Source organism: Cinclus cinclus, chromosome 8 (assembly GCF_963662255.1).
Source record: "Cinclus cinclus chromosome 8, bCinCin1.1, whole genome shotgun sequence".
In the NCBI taxonomy this organism is placed as follows: Eukaryota; Metazoa; Chordata; class Aves; order Passeriformes; family Cinclidae; genus Cinclus; species Cinclus cinclus.
This window is the reverse complement of record NC_085053.1, coordinates 6,847,391-6,868,576: the sequence shown is the minus strand read 5'-3', so window position 1 is coordinate 6,868,576 and position 21,186 is coordinate 6,847,391. Positions and strand designations below refer to the sequence as shown.

General features: G+C 43.0%; 1 protein-coding gene across 1 annotated transcript in view; it reads left to right on the top strand.

Annotated features, from left to right (window-relative positions):
- Positions 1 to 499: 499 nt before the first annotated feature.
- Positions 500 to 21,186, top strand: part of C8H1orf21 (chromosome 8 C1orf21 homolog) — a 62,078-nt gene continuing 41,391 nt past the window's right edge. Inside the window, exons 1-2 of the mRNA XM_062497687.1 lie at positions 500 to 593; positions 18,868 to 18,962. Of these exons, the coding sequence (XP_062353671.1) occupies positions 500 to 593; positions 18,868 to 18,962 (189 nt within the window). The remainder of the gene's footprint in view (positions 594 to 18,867; positions 18,963 to 21,186) is intronic.

The window sequence follows — 21,186 nt, the reverse complement described above, 5'->3', positions numbered from 1 at the left end:
GTCTGGCTTGATGGGTGGATTGGTAAAAGGAGCAGGAGGAGCAGATACAGATGGTTTCTTACCTCTTCTCCCAAAACCCTCTGCGTTCTGTGAGAATAGCTGGCTGGGAAACAGATCTGCATGTTGCTTTCTTCAAACCACAGATTAAAGAATCAAGCTGGAAGAGGCTTTGAGTTCTGCTGCTGTGCTCTGTCCCAGGGCAGGGTGGAGGTACCTTTATCATGACCTGCCTGTGCCAGCTGTTTGTGCCAGAATATGGTTTTAGCAGCCTCAGGCCGTGGAGACCGTGCCCTCGTGCTCCTCCTGACAAACCCAGTTTTTTTTATCTCCTTGAAGCTCCCCATGTAGAGGGTACTTTGTGTGAATGTTTTCCTCTCTTTGGCTGTGTTTAGGTGAAAGGGACGCGAGAGCCGAGCAGGAAGGTGGATTATTTCTGCCAGGATGAGCGAGCGTTGCTAGAGATGATCTGTGGTCCAGCTGGAGCTGTCTGAATGAAGCTATGGGCTGTGCCTCCGCCAAGCATGTGTCTACTGTTCAAAACGAAGAGGAAACTCAGAAGGGCAAGAACTACCAGAACGGAGATGTGTTTGGGGGTGAGTGTTACAGGATTGTCTTTCTCCCAGCACCAGGAATGTTCTGGAAGGTGCACGAGAAAGTTTTAACCTTCCCACGAAATATAAAGCAAAATGTGTGTTGAAGTATATCACAATGACAGAGCAGTTGGCCCATCCAGGGGAAGGTACCGTGACACTTGAAGCAGAGGTGAAATCCTTAGTGAAAAAATAAAATTGTGGGTGATGTACAGTACTACACTGTCTTTACCTCCACAAATCCTGGAATAGTTTAAAGACAATGAGTTGCATGACCCCCTCATGTATTTATGTATGTGTCTCTGTTACATGTTTGTCATTGGGTACCAACGCAGTTGACTCCTAAAAATAAAAATCTGTTTGGTAAGAAAAGTAAATCTTCGCTTCTGTTGTCAATAAAACGTTAGTTCTGAAGTCCTGTAGCAAACAGGGTTTTGAAGGTACAATGAAACTAGAAATGGAGGGATTTTGTGGTACTGGGAAGCTGGGAATGTGGGATGAAAACTTCTGTTCCACTGTGAGGACTGGTCTGTCATCCATCTCTTGTGCATCAGGAGAGGCAAAGTGATAGGAGATGAAGTCGTGGTCAGCTTCATGGGGATTTTTTTTCCTCCAGATTCTCTTAGTGTACACAAAATGTTTTTTAGATAAAGATGTAGATCTTTAAATGCAGATTTTAAAATGTCAGGAATTATCTGAAAGACTGTTCAGAAATTCAATTTCTAGATCTGCCCGAATATCTGTCTGAAAGTTAAGTCAGCTGTGAATAAGCTGCCTTGGTACTGTTACTGTTGAAACAGGTGCTTTGGTACTGAGTACACTGAACCTCCCTGGTGTTTTTTCCAGCTTTTCTGAGGGCTAGCTTGCTCTCCTAGTGGATCCTAAAGTAAGAATTCTCAGAGGTGTTACCTGAAGAGAAAGTAGTTGTTGAAAAAACTTCGGGATTGTTCAGTGCTCCTTCTCATCCCTGGGAGATGCTGGGTTTGGAATTGTGAGCTCAGTACATTGCTTTTGCTTAACATAGGCTTTAAGTGCTATCATAAACAGAAAAGTCTTTCAGTTGCTCAAAGGAATTTGAGTTTAAATTTTAGCTGATACTTAATGAGGGAGCAATTTTTGGCAATATGTGAGTCTCAGTCTTTTTTTTTTTTTTTTTTTTCTGGTGATGGTTTAATCACATGCTGTGGGCCAAAGACTGTAAATTTAACACAGGAAACTTAAAGTAGCTTTTGGAGTTAGAGGATCAAGAAGATTGAAGGGATTTTAAAAGGCTCCCATTTATAGAGCTGGACTGGTGTCAGCAATATAATTTAGTTATTCTGGGATGCATTTGAGGGCTGTTAATCGTTCCATATTTTGCTGTCAGGAGTGCTACCTGCTGTTAACCATTTCCTGGCCCATGCCTCAGTTTAGGTGCAGGATTTGTCATTCCTAAAGATCTGAGTCCATGACTGATTCCTTCTTAGCAGAGGTGGAGTCTGACTTAACTCATTGAATGGTAACCACAGAAGTCCCATTTTTCCCTTGCTTGCCAAAGACAGCTTCTAGGTCAGGAACTGGGTGCATGAGGAGGTTGAGCTAGAGTTTTACAGATCATCCAGTGCCACCCCCTGCCCTGGGCAGGGATACCCTCCACTGCCCCAGGTGCTCTAAACCCTGTCCAGCCTGGCTTGGACACTTCCAGGGATCCAGGCACAGCTTCTCTGGGCACCCTGTGCCAGGGCCTGCCCACCCTGATGCTTCCTTTCTTATTTCTGGGAAAGGACAGAAGTGTCTCACCCAGCCAGTGGCCACGAGCAGAGTATCTGTGCTGCTTGGAGGGACGTTCCCTGCAGGAGCATATCATGAGTATGACTAGGCAGAGCTGAACCAAGGTGTGTGGTAGAGAAATGAGGAGCCAGGAGGTGATGGAAAGGGTTAGTTCTTGGGGAGGAGGCAGCAGAATAAAGGAAACATAAGTCAAGTGGGGTTGGAAGGAGGCTGATGTGTCAGCAACACCCTGAGCATATCAGTGAGAATAAACCATGGACAGGGAGCACAAACCATGGACAGGGAGCACAAACCATGGACAGGGAGCACAGGCAGTGCTGGCAGCTGGGGACTAATGTGGCAGCAAGTGCCTGTGCAGAACCAGCAGGGATGAGCCTCAGGGCCACATTGCCTGGGATGTTTCACAAGGGGAGGAGATCCTGAGGGGTTTGGTCCAGCAGTGGGAGGATTAAAGGAAAAGTGCCCAGTGCTGGTGCTGCCTTCCCTGGGCAGGCAGTGGGGTCTGAAGGATGTGGCTGGCAGCAAATTGCCCCTGGCTGTGGCTGCAAGCAGTTCACCTTCCTTCCTGCAGCACCTTCCCCAGACAAGCTGCAGGCAGAAAGAGTCAATAGTGAGGATGGTACTTTCTAGTGGAGCAGTGTTTGGATTATTTTTCCCCGTTAGTAGTTTTTACTTGGCTGACATTGAATCCAGAGAGAACTTCCTGAGCTTCTTGGAGTGGTGTAGTTCTGCTTTGGCTCTTCCTCAGAACCTCTGGATCTTTTCTTCTTCTTTCATCTTTTTGGTTACAGCCAAGTCTGTTGACTGTTGGGAGATCATGGCTTCTGAGAGATTTATTTTTTTTAACCTCTAAAGGTCACTGCAGGTGGAGATTGATCTCCAGTACCCTCTTTTTTCCCCAGCTTTTAACCTTTTATTTAGCTGAGTGAGACAGGTCCTCGCTGTTAATTTGAAACCCTGGTGTTTAAAACTGAGAAACCCATCATGAAACCCATGAATTCTGTAAGGACAAATCCTGGTAAATGAAACCAAAACATAAAAATTTCCACCCTATCCCAAACTGTAGAAGTCATGCTGCATTTTGCTGTAATCTATATTTAAATAATTGAGTTAGCAGGCCTATCAAAGGAGATGTTCTGGAGAAGATTGAATATAATATGATTATTATGTCTCTTGGTCTCTAATGACTTTAAAATCCCTCTAATAAGGATAGTAATAATAAATCTTCATTTATTCGTCATTCCACTTCAAAGCTGATTTCCAGGGCAATACATAAGAACTATAATATGTAAATACCAATGAAGAACAAAATGCCTTAGATATGCATAGAGCCTTGAGCATTGTTGATTTCAGCATATGTTTTAATAATATAACATGTCTTGTAGATTAATTTTATTTGTGTCTTTATAAAAAATTATGGGATGTTGATTTGGGGAGGAGGTTAGTGAAGTAATTTCTGTAAGAAAGTAAGTGGTAATGTGACTTGGGAAAAAAATATTCTAGAATCTGTTCATTAATCTGAGTGACTTAATCCAGACATTTCCACGGAGCTCCTGGCTGTTTTGCAAAAGGGGTAGCAAACATATCAGGTAGGAATTTTCTGACAAAATGGGAATATCATGGTGGGATTTCAGTTATTAAGAGCAGCTCCAACTGCTAAACCTGTCTAAATAAAGCTGAACACAAAGCACAATAGTTTATAAACCAGTTTAACTCAGAACAGCTGGGAGAAGGCTAGGAGAGGAAATCTCCAGCAGTAAAGTATTGTAGTGTAGTTGAAAAATTGATGAATGCACAAGGGCAGGCTGAACAGGGCTTGGAGCAACCTGGGCCAGTGGAAGGTGTCCCTGCCCATGGCAGGGGTGGCACTGGGTGGGCTCTAAGGTCCCTCCCAACCCAAGCCATTCTGGCATTCTATGATCGTTTCTGATTGCTTCACAAACTCTAGGACAGTTTTCTTTCTCACATTGGTGTTTTCTTTCTTCCTGTGTGTTTTATGGGATTGTCTCCCTTCTGTTCATCCCTGTTTTGTGACAGGTATTCTTTCCTTCCTTGTCTCTGTCAAAGACAGCAGGACCCTGTCTTAGTTTGAAGTAAATGCCAAATTGCTGAAATAATTGAAACGTTTAAAATATGTCCACTCTGTGCAGAAGGAGAATAACAAAAAGGATTTTGGACTATGATTTACTGTTCCTAAATATGCATTGTCATCTCCAAAAATAGTGTGTCCAAACCTTTGTAGAGGTTAGTTTGCTTTGAAGACTTTTTCCTTAACAGGCCAGAAGTATCATTTTACTGAAAACTTCAGTCTTGGGACGTTGCTCAGGACAATTTAAAATATGTCTAAGCCTGTCAAAACTGTTCAGATGTCTTTAATTAATATGAGGTAACTTCTAAACCCACCTTGTGCTGTTATACAGAATTCTGGAGGCCATTTGGCCATTTCAGGTGGGGAAGTCTTTAGTTAAAATTTTCAGTCAGAAAAATATCTGAGAAGTGAATAACACCTTCTTGTTGTTACACCATTATAGCCCCTCTCCCTTCCCCTCAATTGACAAGGTGGGGGGAAAGAAAAAGCTAAGATTGAAATTGAGAATTTCTTTATTCTAGAAGACAGTGTGGCTATCCTCAGTCAACTGAAGGTGTCTGGAACACTGTAGCTTAAGCAATGGAACTTGTATCCTGTCAGGTATGGATGTGTGCTGACCCAAACACACAGCTCTCTTTGCCTGGCAGCCTTTATTTGATGAACACTCCACAGGAGCTGCTCCAGCTCATGTCCTTGTATGTTCTGCAGTGTCAGCTCTTGCTCATTCTGGGGACAGGTGCATTAGGGGACCAGCCCTGTGCTGTGTCCTAATCCCATACTTTGAGACTATAACTAGTTTAAAAGACATTTTCAGACATGAAGAATATTTCTGGTGCAATTGCAGTTCTTAATCCAAGCTCCACGGAAGTGAGCGACCTGTAGGCACCCACTCTGAAAACTCAATCTCAGTGGTCTAAAACCAAATATCACAGTGAGTTTCAAAGGAGATTTTCGTTGTTTAAATTCAGACTCTGGCTGAGCTCCTGAAAGGGAAGGTTTCATGTTTTAAAGTAGATTTTGTTCCAGTGCTTGAAAGCTTAAGAAAAGCAGATGAGTGAGTGAGTGCATTATGGCAGGGGGTTGAAGTGCACGAGCATACTCCAGAATTGTACTGGACTCCGTGTTTTTGAACTACCAGAGGGCAGGTTTGGATTAGGGATTGTGAAGAAAACCTTCCCTATGAGGGTGGGCAGGCCCTGGCACAGGGTGCCCAGAGAAGCTGTGGCTGCCCCTGGATCCCTGGAAGTGTCCAAGGCCAGGTTGGATGGGGCTTGGAGCAACCTGGGATAGTGGAAGGTGTCCCTGCCTAGGTCAGGGGTGGGATGGGATAATCTTTAAGGTCCCTTCCCACCCAAACCATTCTGTGATTCTCTTTCCTTGCCTTATTTAGCAATTTGTTGATAGCTTGCTTACATATCTAAGTAAACAGGGGGCATTCCTAAACAAGTGTTTCAGGAAGTGAGAGAAACTAATAGAACCAAACCTTACATACCCTGGTTATATTCATATGGGAAATATAATAAAATTACATGTGTTATCTAGGTTTATGATGTATTTGTGTAACTCTGAGAACACCCTTGGTAAGTCAATAATTTACTATTTTTATTACCATAAGGAAGCAACAGTGTTTAAAGAAAATCAAAACAAAACCAAACCAGGTTTTGTCTAGTTACGTATTCGTGATCAATATGTGCAAAAAAAAAAAAGTGTTTTCCACATGAATTAAAACTGTATTTTCACCTTTTATGTATAGAAGTGGCTCATCTTTTTAGCTCCTGGAAAAGGTGCTGCTTTTGCAGAAGAGGGAAGAGGCTGCTCTGGACTATGGGTTAGCTCTGGGTAGTAACAAAACAAGCTCTTCCTCCCTCTCCAGCAAAGCAATCTAGATATACAGATGTATAAAGAATACAAAAAGAGTGGTCCCAGGCATGGCAATGAAGCAGATCCAGGGAATGCAGTGATGAGCACCAGAAGACGAGGCTGGAGACAGGGAGAAGAGAGAAGATCCCTGCAACATGAGGCTGAGGTCCCTCCAGGAGAGGCAGGACTGGAGACAGGCAGATCTGCTCTGGCAGGGAATGGGGGCCCAAGTCTCAGCAGAAACAGAGCTCCTGGATCCACAGGCAGGAGATGCACGTGGGGTCTCAAGAGGATGGTTGTGGCCTCTTAGTGCACTCTGGACTCTGATAGCAGCTGTCCATTAATTGTGGTCTGTATGTAATGATGGTGATTGAAATAGTTTTCCCTTCTCCTACTCTTTTCCCCATTTTTTCCCTCTTGGAAGTGCAGAAACACTGATCTGGTGCTCCTTTGGTGTGACATCCACATCTGTGGAAAGGTTCCTGCAGGCTCCAAGAGGGTGCCTTGCCTCTTTTGGCAAGATTGGTTTTCAGGATTTATTTTTCACTAATCCACCAGAGAAGAAAACCAGTTGAGAAGTGATGGGAGAGTAGCTTTTTAGATACCTGGGTGCTGGAAAACTACTTAGTTGTAAATGGTCCAGGCAGTAAAGCAGCAGTGTTTGAATATGGTTTTTAGTGCCTATTTGAAAAAAATAAACAGAAAGACCCAAAAAGAGATGCCTTTCCTGAATGGATAGAAGATCTTTGCCATGGAAAGGTTGTTGAGGTTTTCATACCGGAAAGAGTTGGACTTAGGACAGGCATGCAGAAATTATAGTTAAACAGCCCTCACACTTTATGGTGACTTTCTTCTGGTGGTTAATCTTCTTGGACTGTTTTTACAACCCCTTGTCATGGTATTAGATGAGGAAATTATTCTGTAAAGTCATTCTCCTTATTGGAAGGGAGCTCTTTTTATCCAGATCTTTGCAGTGCTGGCTTTGGAATGACACATACACAGTTGGACTTGGCACTTCGCGTGGGGATTTACAGTACAGAGACAGAAGGTGAGCCAAGGTAGAGAAACAGTTGCTATCCCTTGTTTAGGAGCAGAAATTAATCACAGGTAGGTCATCACTCCCTTGCTTCTTATTTCCACGTGAGCTTTCCCCTTTTGCAAGCTCTCCGTGGGCATCGGAGCACCTGGAGGGGCTCCAGGGGACCCCGATCTCTGCAGCCTCTGGAATGTGAGCAGAGAGAACATGGTGTTATTCTAGGGAGTGACCTTTCCTCCAAGCTGCTTAGCTCCGTGGAGAGTCCAATCCCAGCCCATACAAATGAAGTGCAAGGGGTTTGCATTTCACAATTGCATTAGTGGGCTATAAATAGGGCCATGCATCCGCCTTCGGCGCTGGCTAGAAAGGAGCCAGGATGTGTTTTCTGGCAGCCTTGGTGCTAAAGGAAATCCGTTTATTTCATGGTACAGACACACTTGGTTTTTCACTTCATCTTTTACAGATGATCTCTGGCCTTCAACTGCCTAAATGTAGGTGCAAACGAGGAAGAATCATGGCAAAAATGACACATACTTTCAATTACTGCAGTGTTCCTTTAGCCATTTTCCAAGTCTTTTATTACTGGGGCACAAATTTGGAGAAATAAGAAACCCAGAGAAAAGCCTGAAGCCTGAAATTTGGCCGGAAAAGACTCACTCTGGGGAATAATTCCTAATTCCCCAGGTAAGCCTTGTGTAGCTGCATGGGTGTGTATTCATTTCAGCAACACAAGGCTGAAATTTTTAAGGCTGTAATTTTATAGTAGGAAATATCTACTGGTAGAAATAGCTGTTAAATACAAAAAAAAAAAAAAAAAAAAAAAAAGGTACCTGACCAATAAGTATTTATGTATCTTTGGCATACGCAGCCAAAGGTGCCTTTATAGGACAGAGGAAGTGAACATAGAAAGCATTTTTCCAGTACATAATTCTCCAAAACACCGTGCCATAAGTGGGTATTTTAAATAGTTATTACAGCCAAATGGTCTCTTGTTCTCCTTGGTCAGAGGTCCCAGACTGACAGTGCTCTGTCTGGAGCTAGCACCAGAAAAAAAATGGGAAGAAGTAGAAAATGTTAAGACTTCTGCCTCATGTGCTTGTGAAAAACAAAGCCTGGCTTCTGCTGAGTGGGTGTCATTATGCCCTGCCATGCACCTTTTCTCCTTACCTGTATGAGCAGGGGCTCTCACAGAAAGGATCAGGTCTAGGGTACATTTAAATTCTGTCTTTCCTTTCTGCTCTTGTCACGGGAGCACTGCAGGGGCTGTTCAGGCAACTCGGTGCAGAGCATTTCATGTTCTGTGGTACTGGGAAGGAACAAAGGATTGTTCCAGGAGTTACGGCTCCAGGAATGATCTTGAGCTATTCAGAGGGAAAACAGGGGGTGCAGTGGTTTGGTTTTTTCCACGGAAGTCTCCTGTGTTACAATTGCATGCATGTTATCCCCTGTGTTTTGCTGTCGAGCGGTCGCAGCCCCAAGGCTGCCAGAGCTCCAGGAGCATTTGGACAATGGGATTGTTGGGGTGTCTGGGCAGGGACAGGCTTGGACTGGATGATACTGGTGGGTCCTTTCCATCTCAGCAGATTCCTTGTGCCTCTAATTCCATGATATACTGTGTTTCGAACTGTAGGAACTGGGTGCATCTTGAGATCTTCTTGGGGTAAAAGTACCTGTCTAATACAAGTGCTCTAAGCACATATTTATTTATTTTTAGCTAGTACTAAACTCATTCTTTTCAGACATGGGTATTTTGCTTTCTTTTAAAAAGTGTTGCCCAAAGGGAAGAAGGCATGGAAAATCTGTACTCAGAGTAAAATATTAATCTTTCCAGTTGGTTACTTTCGGAGGTGCTAGATGGCCTGTAAGTAAAATAATGTTACTAACTTCTGTATCTTTTGCATCTGGAAATGTCTGCTGTATTTTATAAATCAAGTTTTTGTTAGATCTCCCCTCTTGGTTTAAAGAAATACTGTCAATGAGGAGATGTTACTGGTTCTGGGTATTTATTCAGTGCCTTCCATATTGGAATTAATAAAAATGAAATAGCTGCTGATTTACAAACACTCTTTGAGGTCCATGAGCAGGGAAAATTTGATAGTGTAATATTAATAGAAAAAAGCTACTATGCCAGAAAGGGTATGAAAATCCATTCCAAGTCATATGTTGCGGGGCAACAATCTCATTTAATAGTTGACTGATTGAGAATGGCATTGCTTGTTAAGGAAAGAGGAATTGGCTTTTTTATTGACAAGGAAACTGAAGGCACCTCATCCTGTGTTTGCAATAATAGGATATGTGTAATTTTGAGGGTGTGGAGAGGTAATGACTTATTTTCCAGGGAGCACTTGGGGTGGCTCTGTTCAGGAGTGGTTTTGGGTGGATGGATACCTTAGAGGGGCTGTAAGAGGCAGGGTCTCCAGTGCTGCACGAGGGATGTTCACAGAAATGGCCAGTTAGGTGTTTTTCCTGGAATTGAATAGTCCCTAATGGGTTCTGTGCCAAAGTGAGGAAGGTTCAATGGAGTACACAGACAGATGGGGGCAGGGGAGGGTCAGCAGAGACTGGGAGTTTCATTAATGACACTGAAAAACCTGAAAAGAATTAAATATTTTGTGCTTGGTGGGTTTTTCTAACTTTCTGGGGGAGGTTTTCAAACCAGAGCAGTGAAATGGAGTTGAAGGAACCTTTCCAAGCTGGGTGTGCTGTGCTCTGCTGTGCTGTGTTCAAGGCAGCCTGGATCCTGACACCCACCTGGGGGTTTTGTATGAGCAGGCATATTTTCAAGGAACAGACCCTTTGTTTTCCTCCTGTCCATTCCTTTAATTAATCTCTCTGCTGCTTGTTTCCTCTCCTGCTTTCATTTCTCGATTTCATCTTTTTAGTGGGCTAGATAATTGCATTTACTGGGTATCCTTCCTGCCAAGCACTGTGACTGTAGTCTCTCCCACCTGAGAAATGGTTTCCTTTGAACAACCTGGTGTCTGCCTGAAAGTTATGTGTTAATTAAATGAAAACAGGTAAAAAAAAGTCTCTCTCTCTCTCTCTCTGTGTATATATATATATATATATTTATGAATATATATATGAATTACATAGTTTCAGCAAGCAGAAGTCTGGGTAGCTGAAAGATAGTTATGAGTGCACACCACCAGCACTGTTCTTTGGCTTTGTAATTACAGAGGAGTGCACAAAAGTCTTTAATTATATGATCACATGGCAGGTTTTTTCAATACCATCTCACATATGGTGTTTCCTCAGATCTTGAACACAAAGACTGTATGAGCAAGGCAGAAATAGTGTGTTTAGCATTAACTGGATTTGGGGATGTAGAGGTTGTATTTTAAAATCTTTCCAGAGATAATGAAATGGTCTCTGAGGCTGTGGTTCCTCTCACCTACCTACAACTAAGGTAGACCTGGCAGATACAGAGCAGTGGGCCTGTGCCCCTGATCTAAGTTTAGGAAAAAAACAATCTTTAATTCATACTGTGATAGAAAATTGTATGTACAACTCCAGTTTTCACAGGGCTTGGACTATATGCTCAAAATGTAGAGTAGCCCTCGGGACTTTTTGACCAAGAAGAAACCAAGCAATGGAAGGAGCCAAGAAGAAAAAAACAAATTGAGGGAACTGATAAGAAACCAAGTGAAGATGGGAAGTGAGTAACCCCCTCCTTGATTCGGCTGCACATCTTTTGCAGTGTCAGCTGATGTACATCACTTTGTTTCTGCAAGTCACGTGCCAAATTTGAAAATGAAACCTGTAGAAACAAGGGAGCTGAACTATGGCTTCATCATCACCTGCCAGCTTTATTCCAGGGGGAAAGGAATGAGAAAAGCCGGGATACACAAACGGAGGCACCCGAGGAGCAGCAGCAGCAGGGGTTGGGACAGTGACTTCTCCCACGGGCAGACATCAGGCTGGGAGAGGATGGAGTCACCCAAGGGATGGAGAGCTGGGAGTGGTCTGCAGCTCTGGAGACTGCTGACAGCACTGGTGAGGGGGGGGGTTCATATGGCTACAAGAGGGGTTGTGCTTCTGCAGCAAAGATCAAGATCGTGTCCAGGACTGTTAATGGAGCTGTGTTCTGTCAGACCTGTCAGCCTCAGAGATTGCTGCTGGAAGATGTCATGGTTTGGGCCAGCAGGAGGGAGGTTTACTAAAGTAGAAGGGAAGTTGCTAAATTTTTTCAGGTAGGCATCACCCTTGAAGGAGTTAATGTTTCATGAAGCACTGGATATGCCGTAGGGCTGCTGGATAGCTTAGACAAGTCTGGTTGAATGTCCTTCCAGTTGTGTAGGAATCCTCCATTTAGGGACTGGTTTTTGTTACTCTGAATATTTCAATCCCTTTTTTCCGTCCAAAAAGACAGCCCTAGCTGTCACATCTGCCTTGTGCAGAAGCAGTTGTTGGCGTTCCTTGGGTACATGTTAGGGCTGTGTAGGAAGAAGAAAAAGTGCTCGAGGGTGGTCTTTGCAGATGTGCTGTGATCTTTGTGATGTGTTGGTTTTTAAAGAGCTGTTCTGTCAGAGGATTTAGATTTTGCTGGCAGAAGTAGTGTGTTGTTCATGCACCTGTTCTCTGTTTAGTATCTGGTGATGTCCACTGCCTTGACTCCCAGCAGTGGCTGTATTTTTAGATTGGATTAGGGAAAGGTAAATTAATTTGGGAAATGTGAATGAGCATTTTAAGATAATCCTTTGAGAAAAATGGGTTGGCTTCTTTCCTAAGTACTGTTATTATTCTGTTGATGTTAGTAAAACCATGATCACTTGGATCAAGAATTGCCAGTGAATTGATATCTTTGAGGGTTGGGAACAGAGGAAGACATCAGGCTGCTCACCCAATACTGGTTGACTTCCAATGAAATTTCACTCCCAGCCCACATCCAAGTGGATCAGAAACCCACCCCCACAGCTGAGCAAATGCTTTAGCCCTGTACAATCCAATGAGCCGTAGAGTTGCTGCTTTCTGGGAGTACTTGGAGCTGGACCTAAGAAGATAACTTGGATATCCTGCATTTCTTAACATTTAGTTCAGGAAATATTAATTTGCAGGGGTTTTGTAACTAGTTTCTCTGACTGTTGACTTTTTTGGGGATTTTTGACATAACTTCTCTGGTATCCTGGCAGCTGATTCCCACATACTTAACAGAGATGGAATAACCTAAGTAGCTCATCTCACCCTTCCAGTCTTCCAGACCATGTGGACATGAACCCATGGCCCTCAGGACTGGTGACTCAGGTGGTGGAAACTGCAAACAATCTCATTCTGCTCCTTGACAGTCCTGGTGCTCTGTGATTTTGGTTTTTCCCCTGATGTGCAGCCTGGTTCAGCTTCCTAGAGCTGAGCCCACCCTGCTGGTCTCATCCCAGTGCAGCTGTGGATGCTGGAGTGTTCCTCCTTGCCCGAGACACTGGAGATGGGGGCTCCAGGAGAGAGCTGCTGGAGATGGGGGCTCCAGGAGAGAGCTGCTGGAGATGGGGGCTCCAGGAGAGAGCTGCTGGAGATGGGGGCTCCAGGAGAGAGCTGCTGGAGATGGGGGCTCCAGGAGAGAGCTGCTGGAGATGGGGGCTCCAGGAGAGAGCTGCTGGAGATGGGGGCTCCAGGAGAGAGCTGCTGGAGATGGGGGCTCCAGGAGAGAGCTGCTGGAGATGGGGGCTCCAGGAGAGAGCTGCTGGAGATGGGGGCTCCAGGAGAGAGCTGCTGGAGATGGGGGCTCCAGGAGAGAGCTGCTGGAGATGGGGGCTCCTGGAGCGCTCCGGATAAGCTGTGGCTGCCCCTGGATCCCTGGAAGTGTCCAAGGCCAGGTTGGATGGGGCTTGGAGCAGCCTGGGCTAGTGGAAGGTGTTCCTGCCCATGGAAGGGGAGGAACTGGATGATTTTTAAGGTCCCTTCCCACCCAAACCATTCTGGGATGTTTAGCATGTTCTGTGCTCAGCATCCAAGTGGCTCACCTGCTGTTCTATGTTTCACTTAAATTGCATCAAAATCTCTTACGGTTCTTAACAAATATTTTTAGAAAAAGCAATTCAGTCCTTCCGTTTAAATATAGATTTGAGCTTTCAAGCCTTTGGGAGAGGGGAGCACGTGAGTCTTTGATCTGTGGCATTCACAGCAGTAGGAGCACTTTCTGCACCTGGCAGAACTAAGTACAGTGCAGAGGAATTTGTTAGACAGAAAGCTCCTGTTTTACAGAACAGGCGTGTGGTTTAGTACGGATGAAGGATAAACCTTGGCATGTTGTGTGATAGAAAGGCAGGAGAAACTGCAGAAAAATATGTGGCACAGGGAAATGAAGGTTTGTTTAGGAACTTCCCTCTTGGTGGTGTGACTAAAGTACCACTCACCTCCTGCCTGATACTTGATATCTTGCTAAAAGTAGAGAGGAGGCTCACCCATCGTCCCTGTTGATGACAGTGCAACCAAATCTGTTCATCCTTAGATGTCTGAAGTGGGACTGCAGTGTAAATCAGCATTCTATTTAATCAATTTATTTTTACTTATTTAAAGGCCTGCTATTTAACCAAATATTTCCCTGAAAGTCCCAGTGACTCTAGATATATTTAACAAAGTTATGCATTTTTCTGGTGTTGTTCTTTCCTTTAAACTGAGCTAGAATTAGTGTCATTGCCTGTGTTCCTGTGGTAAAGGCACTTACACTCTGGAAGTGCTGAGGACATTTTTCTCATGGGAACCACCAGTTTTGCACCCCCCGCCCAGTAATTGTTTCAATATTCTAAGTTGATATGCTCATTTATCACTGAAATTGTTATTAATGAGTGCTGTTTTTCTTTGTCACATTGTCATGGCAACCGGGTGACATGTTTGAGTGGAATTATCTGTTTCCAGATGGAGATCTTCATTCATAAGATTTGCCTGCTGAGAATTTTTGCAGCATATTCAACTTCAAAATTCTTCCTCCCTATGCCTTTCCTCAGTTTGGAGCTAGAAGCATTCCTGCTTCATGGTTTATATCCTGTGATTTTGTGGTGGGTGTTATGCTCTCAATGTTTCTGTCTTTTGTGGTTCATTTATGTTGTTTTTCTTTTGATTTAATGGAGTTGCTTTTCTTCAACTCAGGATTTGCTGTGACAGTCCTGCAAAGCCATTCCTCCCCCATATGAGTTACTGGAAATTTTCTCTTTTTATGTAATATACCACACAATAGAAGATGAGACTTGATTTTGTTTTTACTGCTGAAAGGAGCATAAGGATGCATTCCTCTTTATATATGATATATCACATTCTGAGTGATAATGTCCTAATTTTTTTATCATATTCACTACTTGATTTTTATTTCTGTACAAGAAAGAAGCATGTAGAGGTTTCTCTTTTCTTTTTGATATAAAACTGTATTTAGGAAAAAGACCAAGGTAAATACCAAGGTAAATAAAGATTTCCTTTATCCTGAACTTCTTACAGTTTTAAAGGTCTTGTTGGCTGCCAGACTTAATGAGACCCTACAGGATCTCAGTCAGGATTTCTCTGGATTTGTTTCTGATCACTCAGACCAAAATGCTGAGTTTACTTCAGTAGAAATCAGAAGGTAAAACTTAAAAGATGGTTTTTATCATCCTTTACTTCTTCAATTCTTCTTCAACTCTTACCTTACTGAGCAAAACTGGGTTAGCAGTTTTTTGCACATAGGAAAGGCATTAAGGGCCCATTCATCCAACCTGTTTTTAATCTAATTTTCATATTCACCTAAAACTACTAATGACCATACACCTCATGATTTACTTCAAGGTCTGTGTGTTGTGTAAACATCCCTTTTGCACTTGCAGTGCTTTCTTCCTGCCTTTAGTAACTTTAGAGCAAGAACAATATCATAAATAGCTCAGAATCTGTAGTTTCTGAACACCTTACCTTAGGTGTAATGGTATCTGTAGAAGACAAATTTTGTCTTCACCTAGTCATAAAAAGTCTGTATATCATTGTGTCCTCCCACAAATAACATAATGAAGTGCAAGACCCATCTTCTGCAAATAATGATTTTAATTGCTATATTTAGTATATTTGAAATAAAGGAAGCTGTCTTACCTGTGAATAAGGTGTTACTTCTCTGTTACACCACCAAAGCAGTGTCCTCCCTACCTATACAACTCTGTATGATTACTTAGCTGTTCTTCTCCCTTGCAAAGTAGAATCATATCTATTTGTACCTCCTTCCAGCAAGAGACTACTCAATACTAACAACTGTTACCAGTGTATTGTCTCAGTACTCCATGTTTTAAGGAAAATATTTTGCCTGTGAATAGGGAACTGGGAGAGCTTATGAGCAATGACGTTGCTTCAAGCATAATGAACGTCTGATCTGCTCCCTTAATTTCTGTGTGTGGCTGATAAAGCAGTTGTTGATGGCACAGTTATTGACTGAAATGAAGTTGATCCCTGGCTTTCTGCAGGCCAGTGCTGCATTTGCCTTTTGCTCTGGTCTTGGTGCATGCGTGGCTTGCTCAGAGCCCCTGGGATTGCTGGAGCTGGGAACTGCCTGGCACTCTGGGCTCTTCATCACTCCTTGGGGCACTGGAACCTGAGTGCCAGCCCCTCAACCCCTTCCCCAGGAGATAATCTCCTGCCCTTTAAAGGAGAACCTCAGCTTTAGATTGTGTCAAAGCTTTATTGCTTTTTGAGATACAAGCAGAGATTTCTTCTGCTCAAACACATACCATCTATTAGAGCCAGGACATTGGATTAATTTTGTAAGATACTTTCTATTACTAGGCTGATTCTGCCAACATCTGAAAGGGCTTCCTGATTTTTTTTTTTGATCTGTATCCACATAATCCCAGAATGGTTTGGATTGAAAGGGACCTTAAAGCCCATCCAGTGCCACTCCCTGCCATAGGCAGGGACACCTTCCACCAGCCCAGGTTGCTCCAAGCTGTATCCAACCTGGCCTTGGACACTTCCAGGGGCAGCCACAGCTTCTCTGGGCAGCCTGTGCCAGGGCCTCCCTACCCTCCCAGTGAAGAATTTCTTCCCAATATCCCATCTAACCCTGTCTTCGGGCAGTGGGAAGCCATTCTCCTGAGGAGAAGTTGGATTTTTCCAAAATAAGACTTGCTGTTTGCTGTGGTGCATTCACCTTGTCCAAAAAATGTTACGAAAAAATGACTGGGTTTTTAAATGATCCACGTGTCTGCACTTCTGCAGTTGGTAGGATGAAGGGGAGAGTAGCACCAGCTGTGCCCGAGATAAGTGAATATTTATTGTGTCATCAGGAAAGTACTGAAGTTAACTAGTGCTGTTGGAAGTATCTCTGGAAATATCTTAAGAAATCTGTCAAAGATCTCTGCCACCAGTTCACAGCTGCTTGATTCATCCTGGCAAACAATGAAGCATTTGAAGCTCTGTGCCCATGCCCATTGTGAATCTAAAATTTTTGATCTCTAGGAAGACTCCGTCCTATCCAGGCATATCAAAATTTCACATGTCAATCTGATTATCCTGGCTACCAGTCAGGGACTCCTGGATGCCCTGGTTGACTTGCTCCAAGAGGTGATGTGTCCAAGGAAGCATCCCTCCTATATCATCCCCACAGGATCAGCTGCTGCCTGGATGTGCTGTTTGATCACAATTAATCTCTTGGAATAAGCAGCAGACACATTTCAGGGTTATTTTTGCCATGGAACGTCAGCCCCTCCATACCTTCCTTGTTTTCCACAAGGCTGGGCTGAGCTTCCTCTCTCCTCCAGTACTCATGGGCTGGCTGTGGGTTGGGAAATGTCCTTTGTGCTGCTTTCTCTTGCTCATCTCTTTCCCCATTCCAATCCTTGCATGCCTCTGTGGGAGTTAGATGCTTTTTCTCTTTGTGGGTTTTATTGCTAATCACAGCAGAGAGCACTGAGGCAGGGAAGAAACTGTAAGTTAGGTAATTGCAGTCAATCGACTACTTCTAATTCTCAGGCTTTATTGTGTTCAGCCCTTTTGGGCTTATGAATTGTCACCTCCAGACTAGCTGAATTACACTGGAAAAAAAGAAAAAAAACCACCTCAGAGTTGTTCACATTTGCCAATCTGATAATATTGTGTTAAATTCTTCCATCTGATTTGAGGCTCTGCATCTAAGATGCTTCTATTTGATAGACTCAGTTTATTTGAACTCTATAATAATGAAAATGTACAGATGTGGACTAGACCAAATGCAAAAAACCATGATGTATTTTCAAAAATAAAATTGTTTTTCGAAACAAGTTTATTTTAAAAACAAGCCTTACTTTTCAAATCAAGACTTACTTAACTTCTAGACTCTGTGGTTAACAGTTTCCTGAAAAAAACTTTATCTAAATAGATTGTTTCTTTTTTTAACAGCACAGTAACCCAGAAAAATCTGTTTGTGCTTTGTTTTTTACTTAGTATAAGTGAGAGAAATTGCTTGAAAACTCGAAGGAAAAGAGGAAAGTTTGTGCAGTGTCTTCTAATTTGCCATGGTCTTGCCCTTTATTCTGAGCATACTGTGTCTCATTTCACTTTGTATTAATATTTTCCACTTTTTGTGGGATGAAGTTTCTCTTTTGCATTGTTTATTCTGGCTGGAGGAGGGTGGATGCACATGGTGGGTAATTTTTCCAGTAGATTCACATGCTACAAAGATAACCAGAGCAAAAAGTGACTGAGCAAGGGCAGTGTTGGCCCTGCAAGAACTGGATTCACAGGCTGCATGGAAGAATAATTTTTCCTGAAATCCCATCTTGTCCTACCTAGGAAAAAAATCCCTTGTTGGAGCTTTGGGTTTACCATGGCATAGCACCTGTATGTTAGATAGCATTTCCATATTGGTATTAGAGCTGGGAATCCTAGTATTTGAAGAGCTGATAAATATTAAGGACAAACCAAGAATCTTACTTTTCTTATTTTCAGGCTGAATTTCTGTCTGGGTAACATTTCTGTGCAAGAAAAATGGTGTTTAATGGGGGAAGTGGGAAGAGGGAGATAGTCAGCATGGGGCCTTTTCTCCAGAAATGATTCTATGACTGTGCATTGTGTCATTAGGAAAAACAAAATTTAAAAAGAGGTGAAGTGGTTATGATTTGGGTTGGCTTTTTTCCAGCTTCTGACCTGCATTTTCAGTAGCCTCCATCAGCTTTGCTGTGCAAGGAACACCCATGAGCAGCCTTCTCTCGAGTCACCACTGTACATGGCTTGTTGGTCCACTGAGAATGAAAATCCAGGGAGGGTGCAGGAGCAAAGAACTTGTTCATATTGAACATATTGAACAGAAAACTAGGGATCTGGGAAAGGGTACACGCCAAAAATCCCTGTTCCTTGGTGCCATGGATATGCTAGACCAGAGAGCTACTGAAATTCTTATTGCAGCTTCAGGCAGGAGAAACTTCCTTTGTATCAGTCACATGTAAGCCTTTGAAAATATATACGTGTAATTTTTAGTTGCGTTGCTTGACTAGGGTCTATTCTAGTCAGCTGTTTTGGTTTTAGTTTGGTTTTTATCCCAGCTGCTGAACTACACTGGTTCAAAAAAATTTTTTTTTCTTTTTTTTTTTTTTCTCGGTGCTCAGATGAGTATAGGATCAAACCAGTGGAAGAGGTCAAATACATGAAAAATGGGGGAGAAGATGATCAGAAAATAGCAGCCAGGAACCAAGAAAACTTGGTAAGGATTGAACTTATCACTTCTCTAATGAACTAACGTGGCTCTGCTTTTGTAATGGAATATGCAGCGTGCAGCACCCTCCAGCTCCGGCTTATGCGCGGCGAGAGGATTTTCTCCAAAATGTCACAACTCCCTGCAAAGCTCTCATGGAACGTGCAAAACACGACTTTTTCCTGCTTGTCTTTCTGAATTAGGCTCTACTTTATCTTGCAATGAGTGCCTCCATGATTATAAGTCACTCCCCTCCCCTGCAGATCCAAAAATACTCTTTATTTGGAAATGTGTGTGTGTGTGTGTGTGTCTGTGTGTGTGTTACAAACGAGCTGGAGTAAAACACGACTTCCCTGCCATTAAGAAAATGACCTGCTTATGTAGATATTATTTGCTCTACGCTTGCTGGTTTTCTGTATCTTAAGATTCCCAGGGAAGGCAGTTTGGAACAGAAAAAAATGCAATGCATTCGTAACACGGCTGTCACAAAAATCATGTGTGTTTCTTTTGCCCTGATTTGAGCACTTTGCCAGCACATAGTTCCACTTAAGGGAAGACAATCACAGGTAAACTCTTAAAAAACTACTTGAAATAACTTAAGATGCTCTTGGAGCGGCTTAAAAATCATGGCTGAGTCACTTCTGGCATTTCTGTGAAAAGTTGTTTCTTCTCTTCTAAAGCTGAAGGACCATAAGTTTTGTTTATTGGCTGGCTGGGGCTTTGCCCAGTCAAAGTGTTCAAAGAAATCCCACAATTCTTGTAGGTGGGTGCAAGTTTTCACATCTGGTTCCACTCGTTCAGTGTAGCTTTTCTTCACCCAGAATGGTTGGGTTTTCTCCCCTCCATCTGTAGGTCCAGAGGGGAAACAGCAGCAGATTCCAGTGGAACCATAACCATTATCAGCAGCCAGGGATTTGCCTTTTGCCATTATATGGCAGCTGTAGAAAAAGCCACTGTTTGGGATTTTTTACTTTTGGTGAGGATGTGAGCTCCAGCAACCTGGCGACTTTGTTTCCTCTCCTAGACACCCATCCTTTACTCAACTGCAGGTGCATTCCTGTCACAAATGGAGTTTATTTTACTGCTGAGCAGCAGGCAATAAGATTTCTTCTCCAGCCTCCAGATCAGATATTTGCTGCCTGCAGTTTTGCATTGCTGATGCTCCAATGGGTGGTGCAACTTCAACTTGGAGCAGGATTTAGAGGGTTTTTTTAGAGGTTTATTAACAGGGGAGTCCTGGGCCAGGCCAGGAGTTGGAGTCAGTGATCCCTGTGAGTCCCTTCCAACTCTGGATATACTGTGATTCTACATTAGATTTTCAAATGGCCTTCAGCTGTAGTTAAATGAGAGTGTGTGCAGAAGGTACCATGCCACTGGAATGACATTGAGGAAGAGCTCAGAAAAGCTCAGGTCTGCTGGGGTGACACACTTTCAGAAGGTCTGCTCAAAACTAACCCAAGCTTTGGTTGGTGCTAGCTGTCTTGGAGCACCCGAGTGTTCACCTCATTAAATGTAGGGAGGGCACACTGCTTCTTATTTTATTATTGGTGGGAGCAATGAGTTTGTTGGAAAATGTAACAATAAGGATTTGGAAGGCTGGTGTAGCTCTTCTCTGTCTGTTTATCAGGACGAAAAAAAAGTCAATAACACAAGCAAGTCTTCAGCCAGACAGGATGAATATGCTTTAAAACAAAAGCTGTCTTGCCCACGAAAAAGGCTTTATTTTCCTTTCCCTCATCTTACTATAAGGAGATTACCTTGTCTGAAATATATGCAGCTTTTTAATCCTGGGAATTGTCAAGTCCTCATCACTTCTGGTTTTTTTAAAGGGGTTTCACTATTCAAGTTCTCCTTAGTGTAAACATGTTTTAGCTTAGAAGATGGGTTAAGCTACTCATCATTGAGGCTTTAATTTCCTTAACGTGTGAGAAGTTGGCAAGCACTTACATAATCCCATCTTCTCATCAGCCATTTCCAGGCAACTGAGATTTTAGGAACAAGAAGAGGCGATGGGACAATGGCCTGGCCCTTTTTCCTCCTCTCTTGTTTCTTAATTCCATGTTTCTTTATTGTGGCAGGGCTGCAAATTCACATCCCCTTCAGAAACACATCCCAGATGAGATGTGTAACCTCAGTGTCTGGGAGCTGCTCTTGTTTGGGGTTGTTATCTTATCCCCTGATACTGGTGCCTGGATTCTGTTATTCAGATGCCATTGAATTTTATGATCCCATT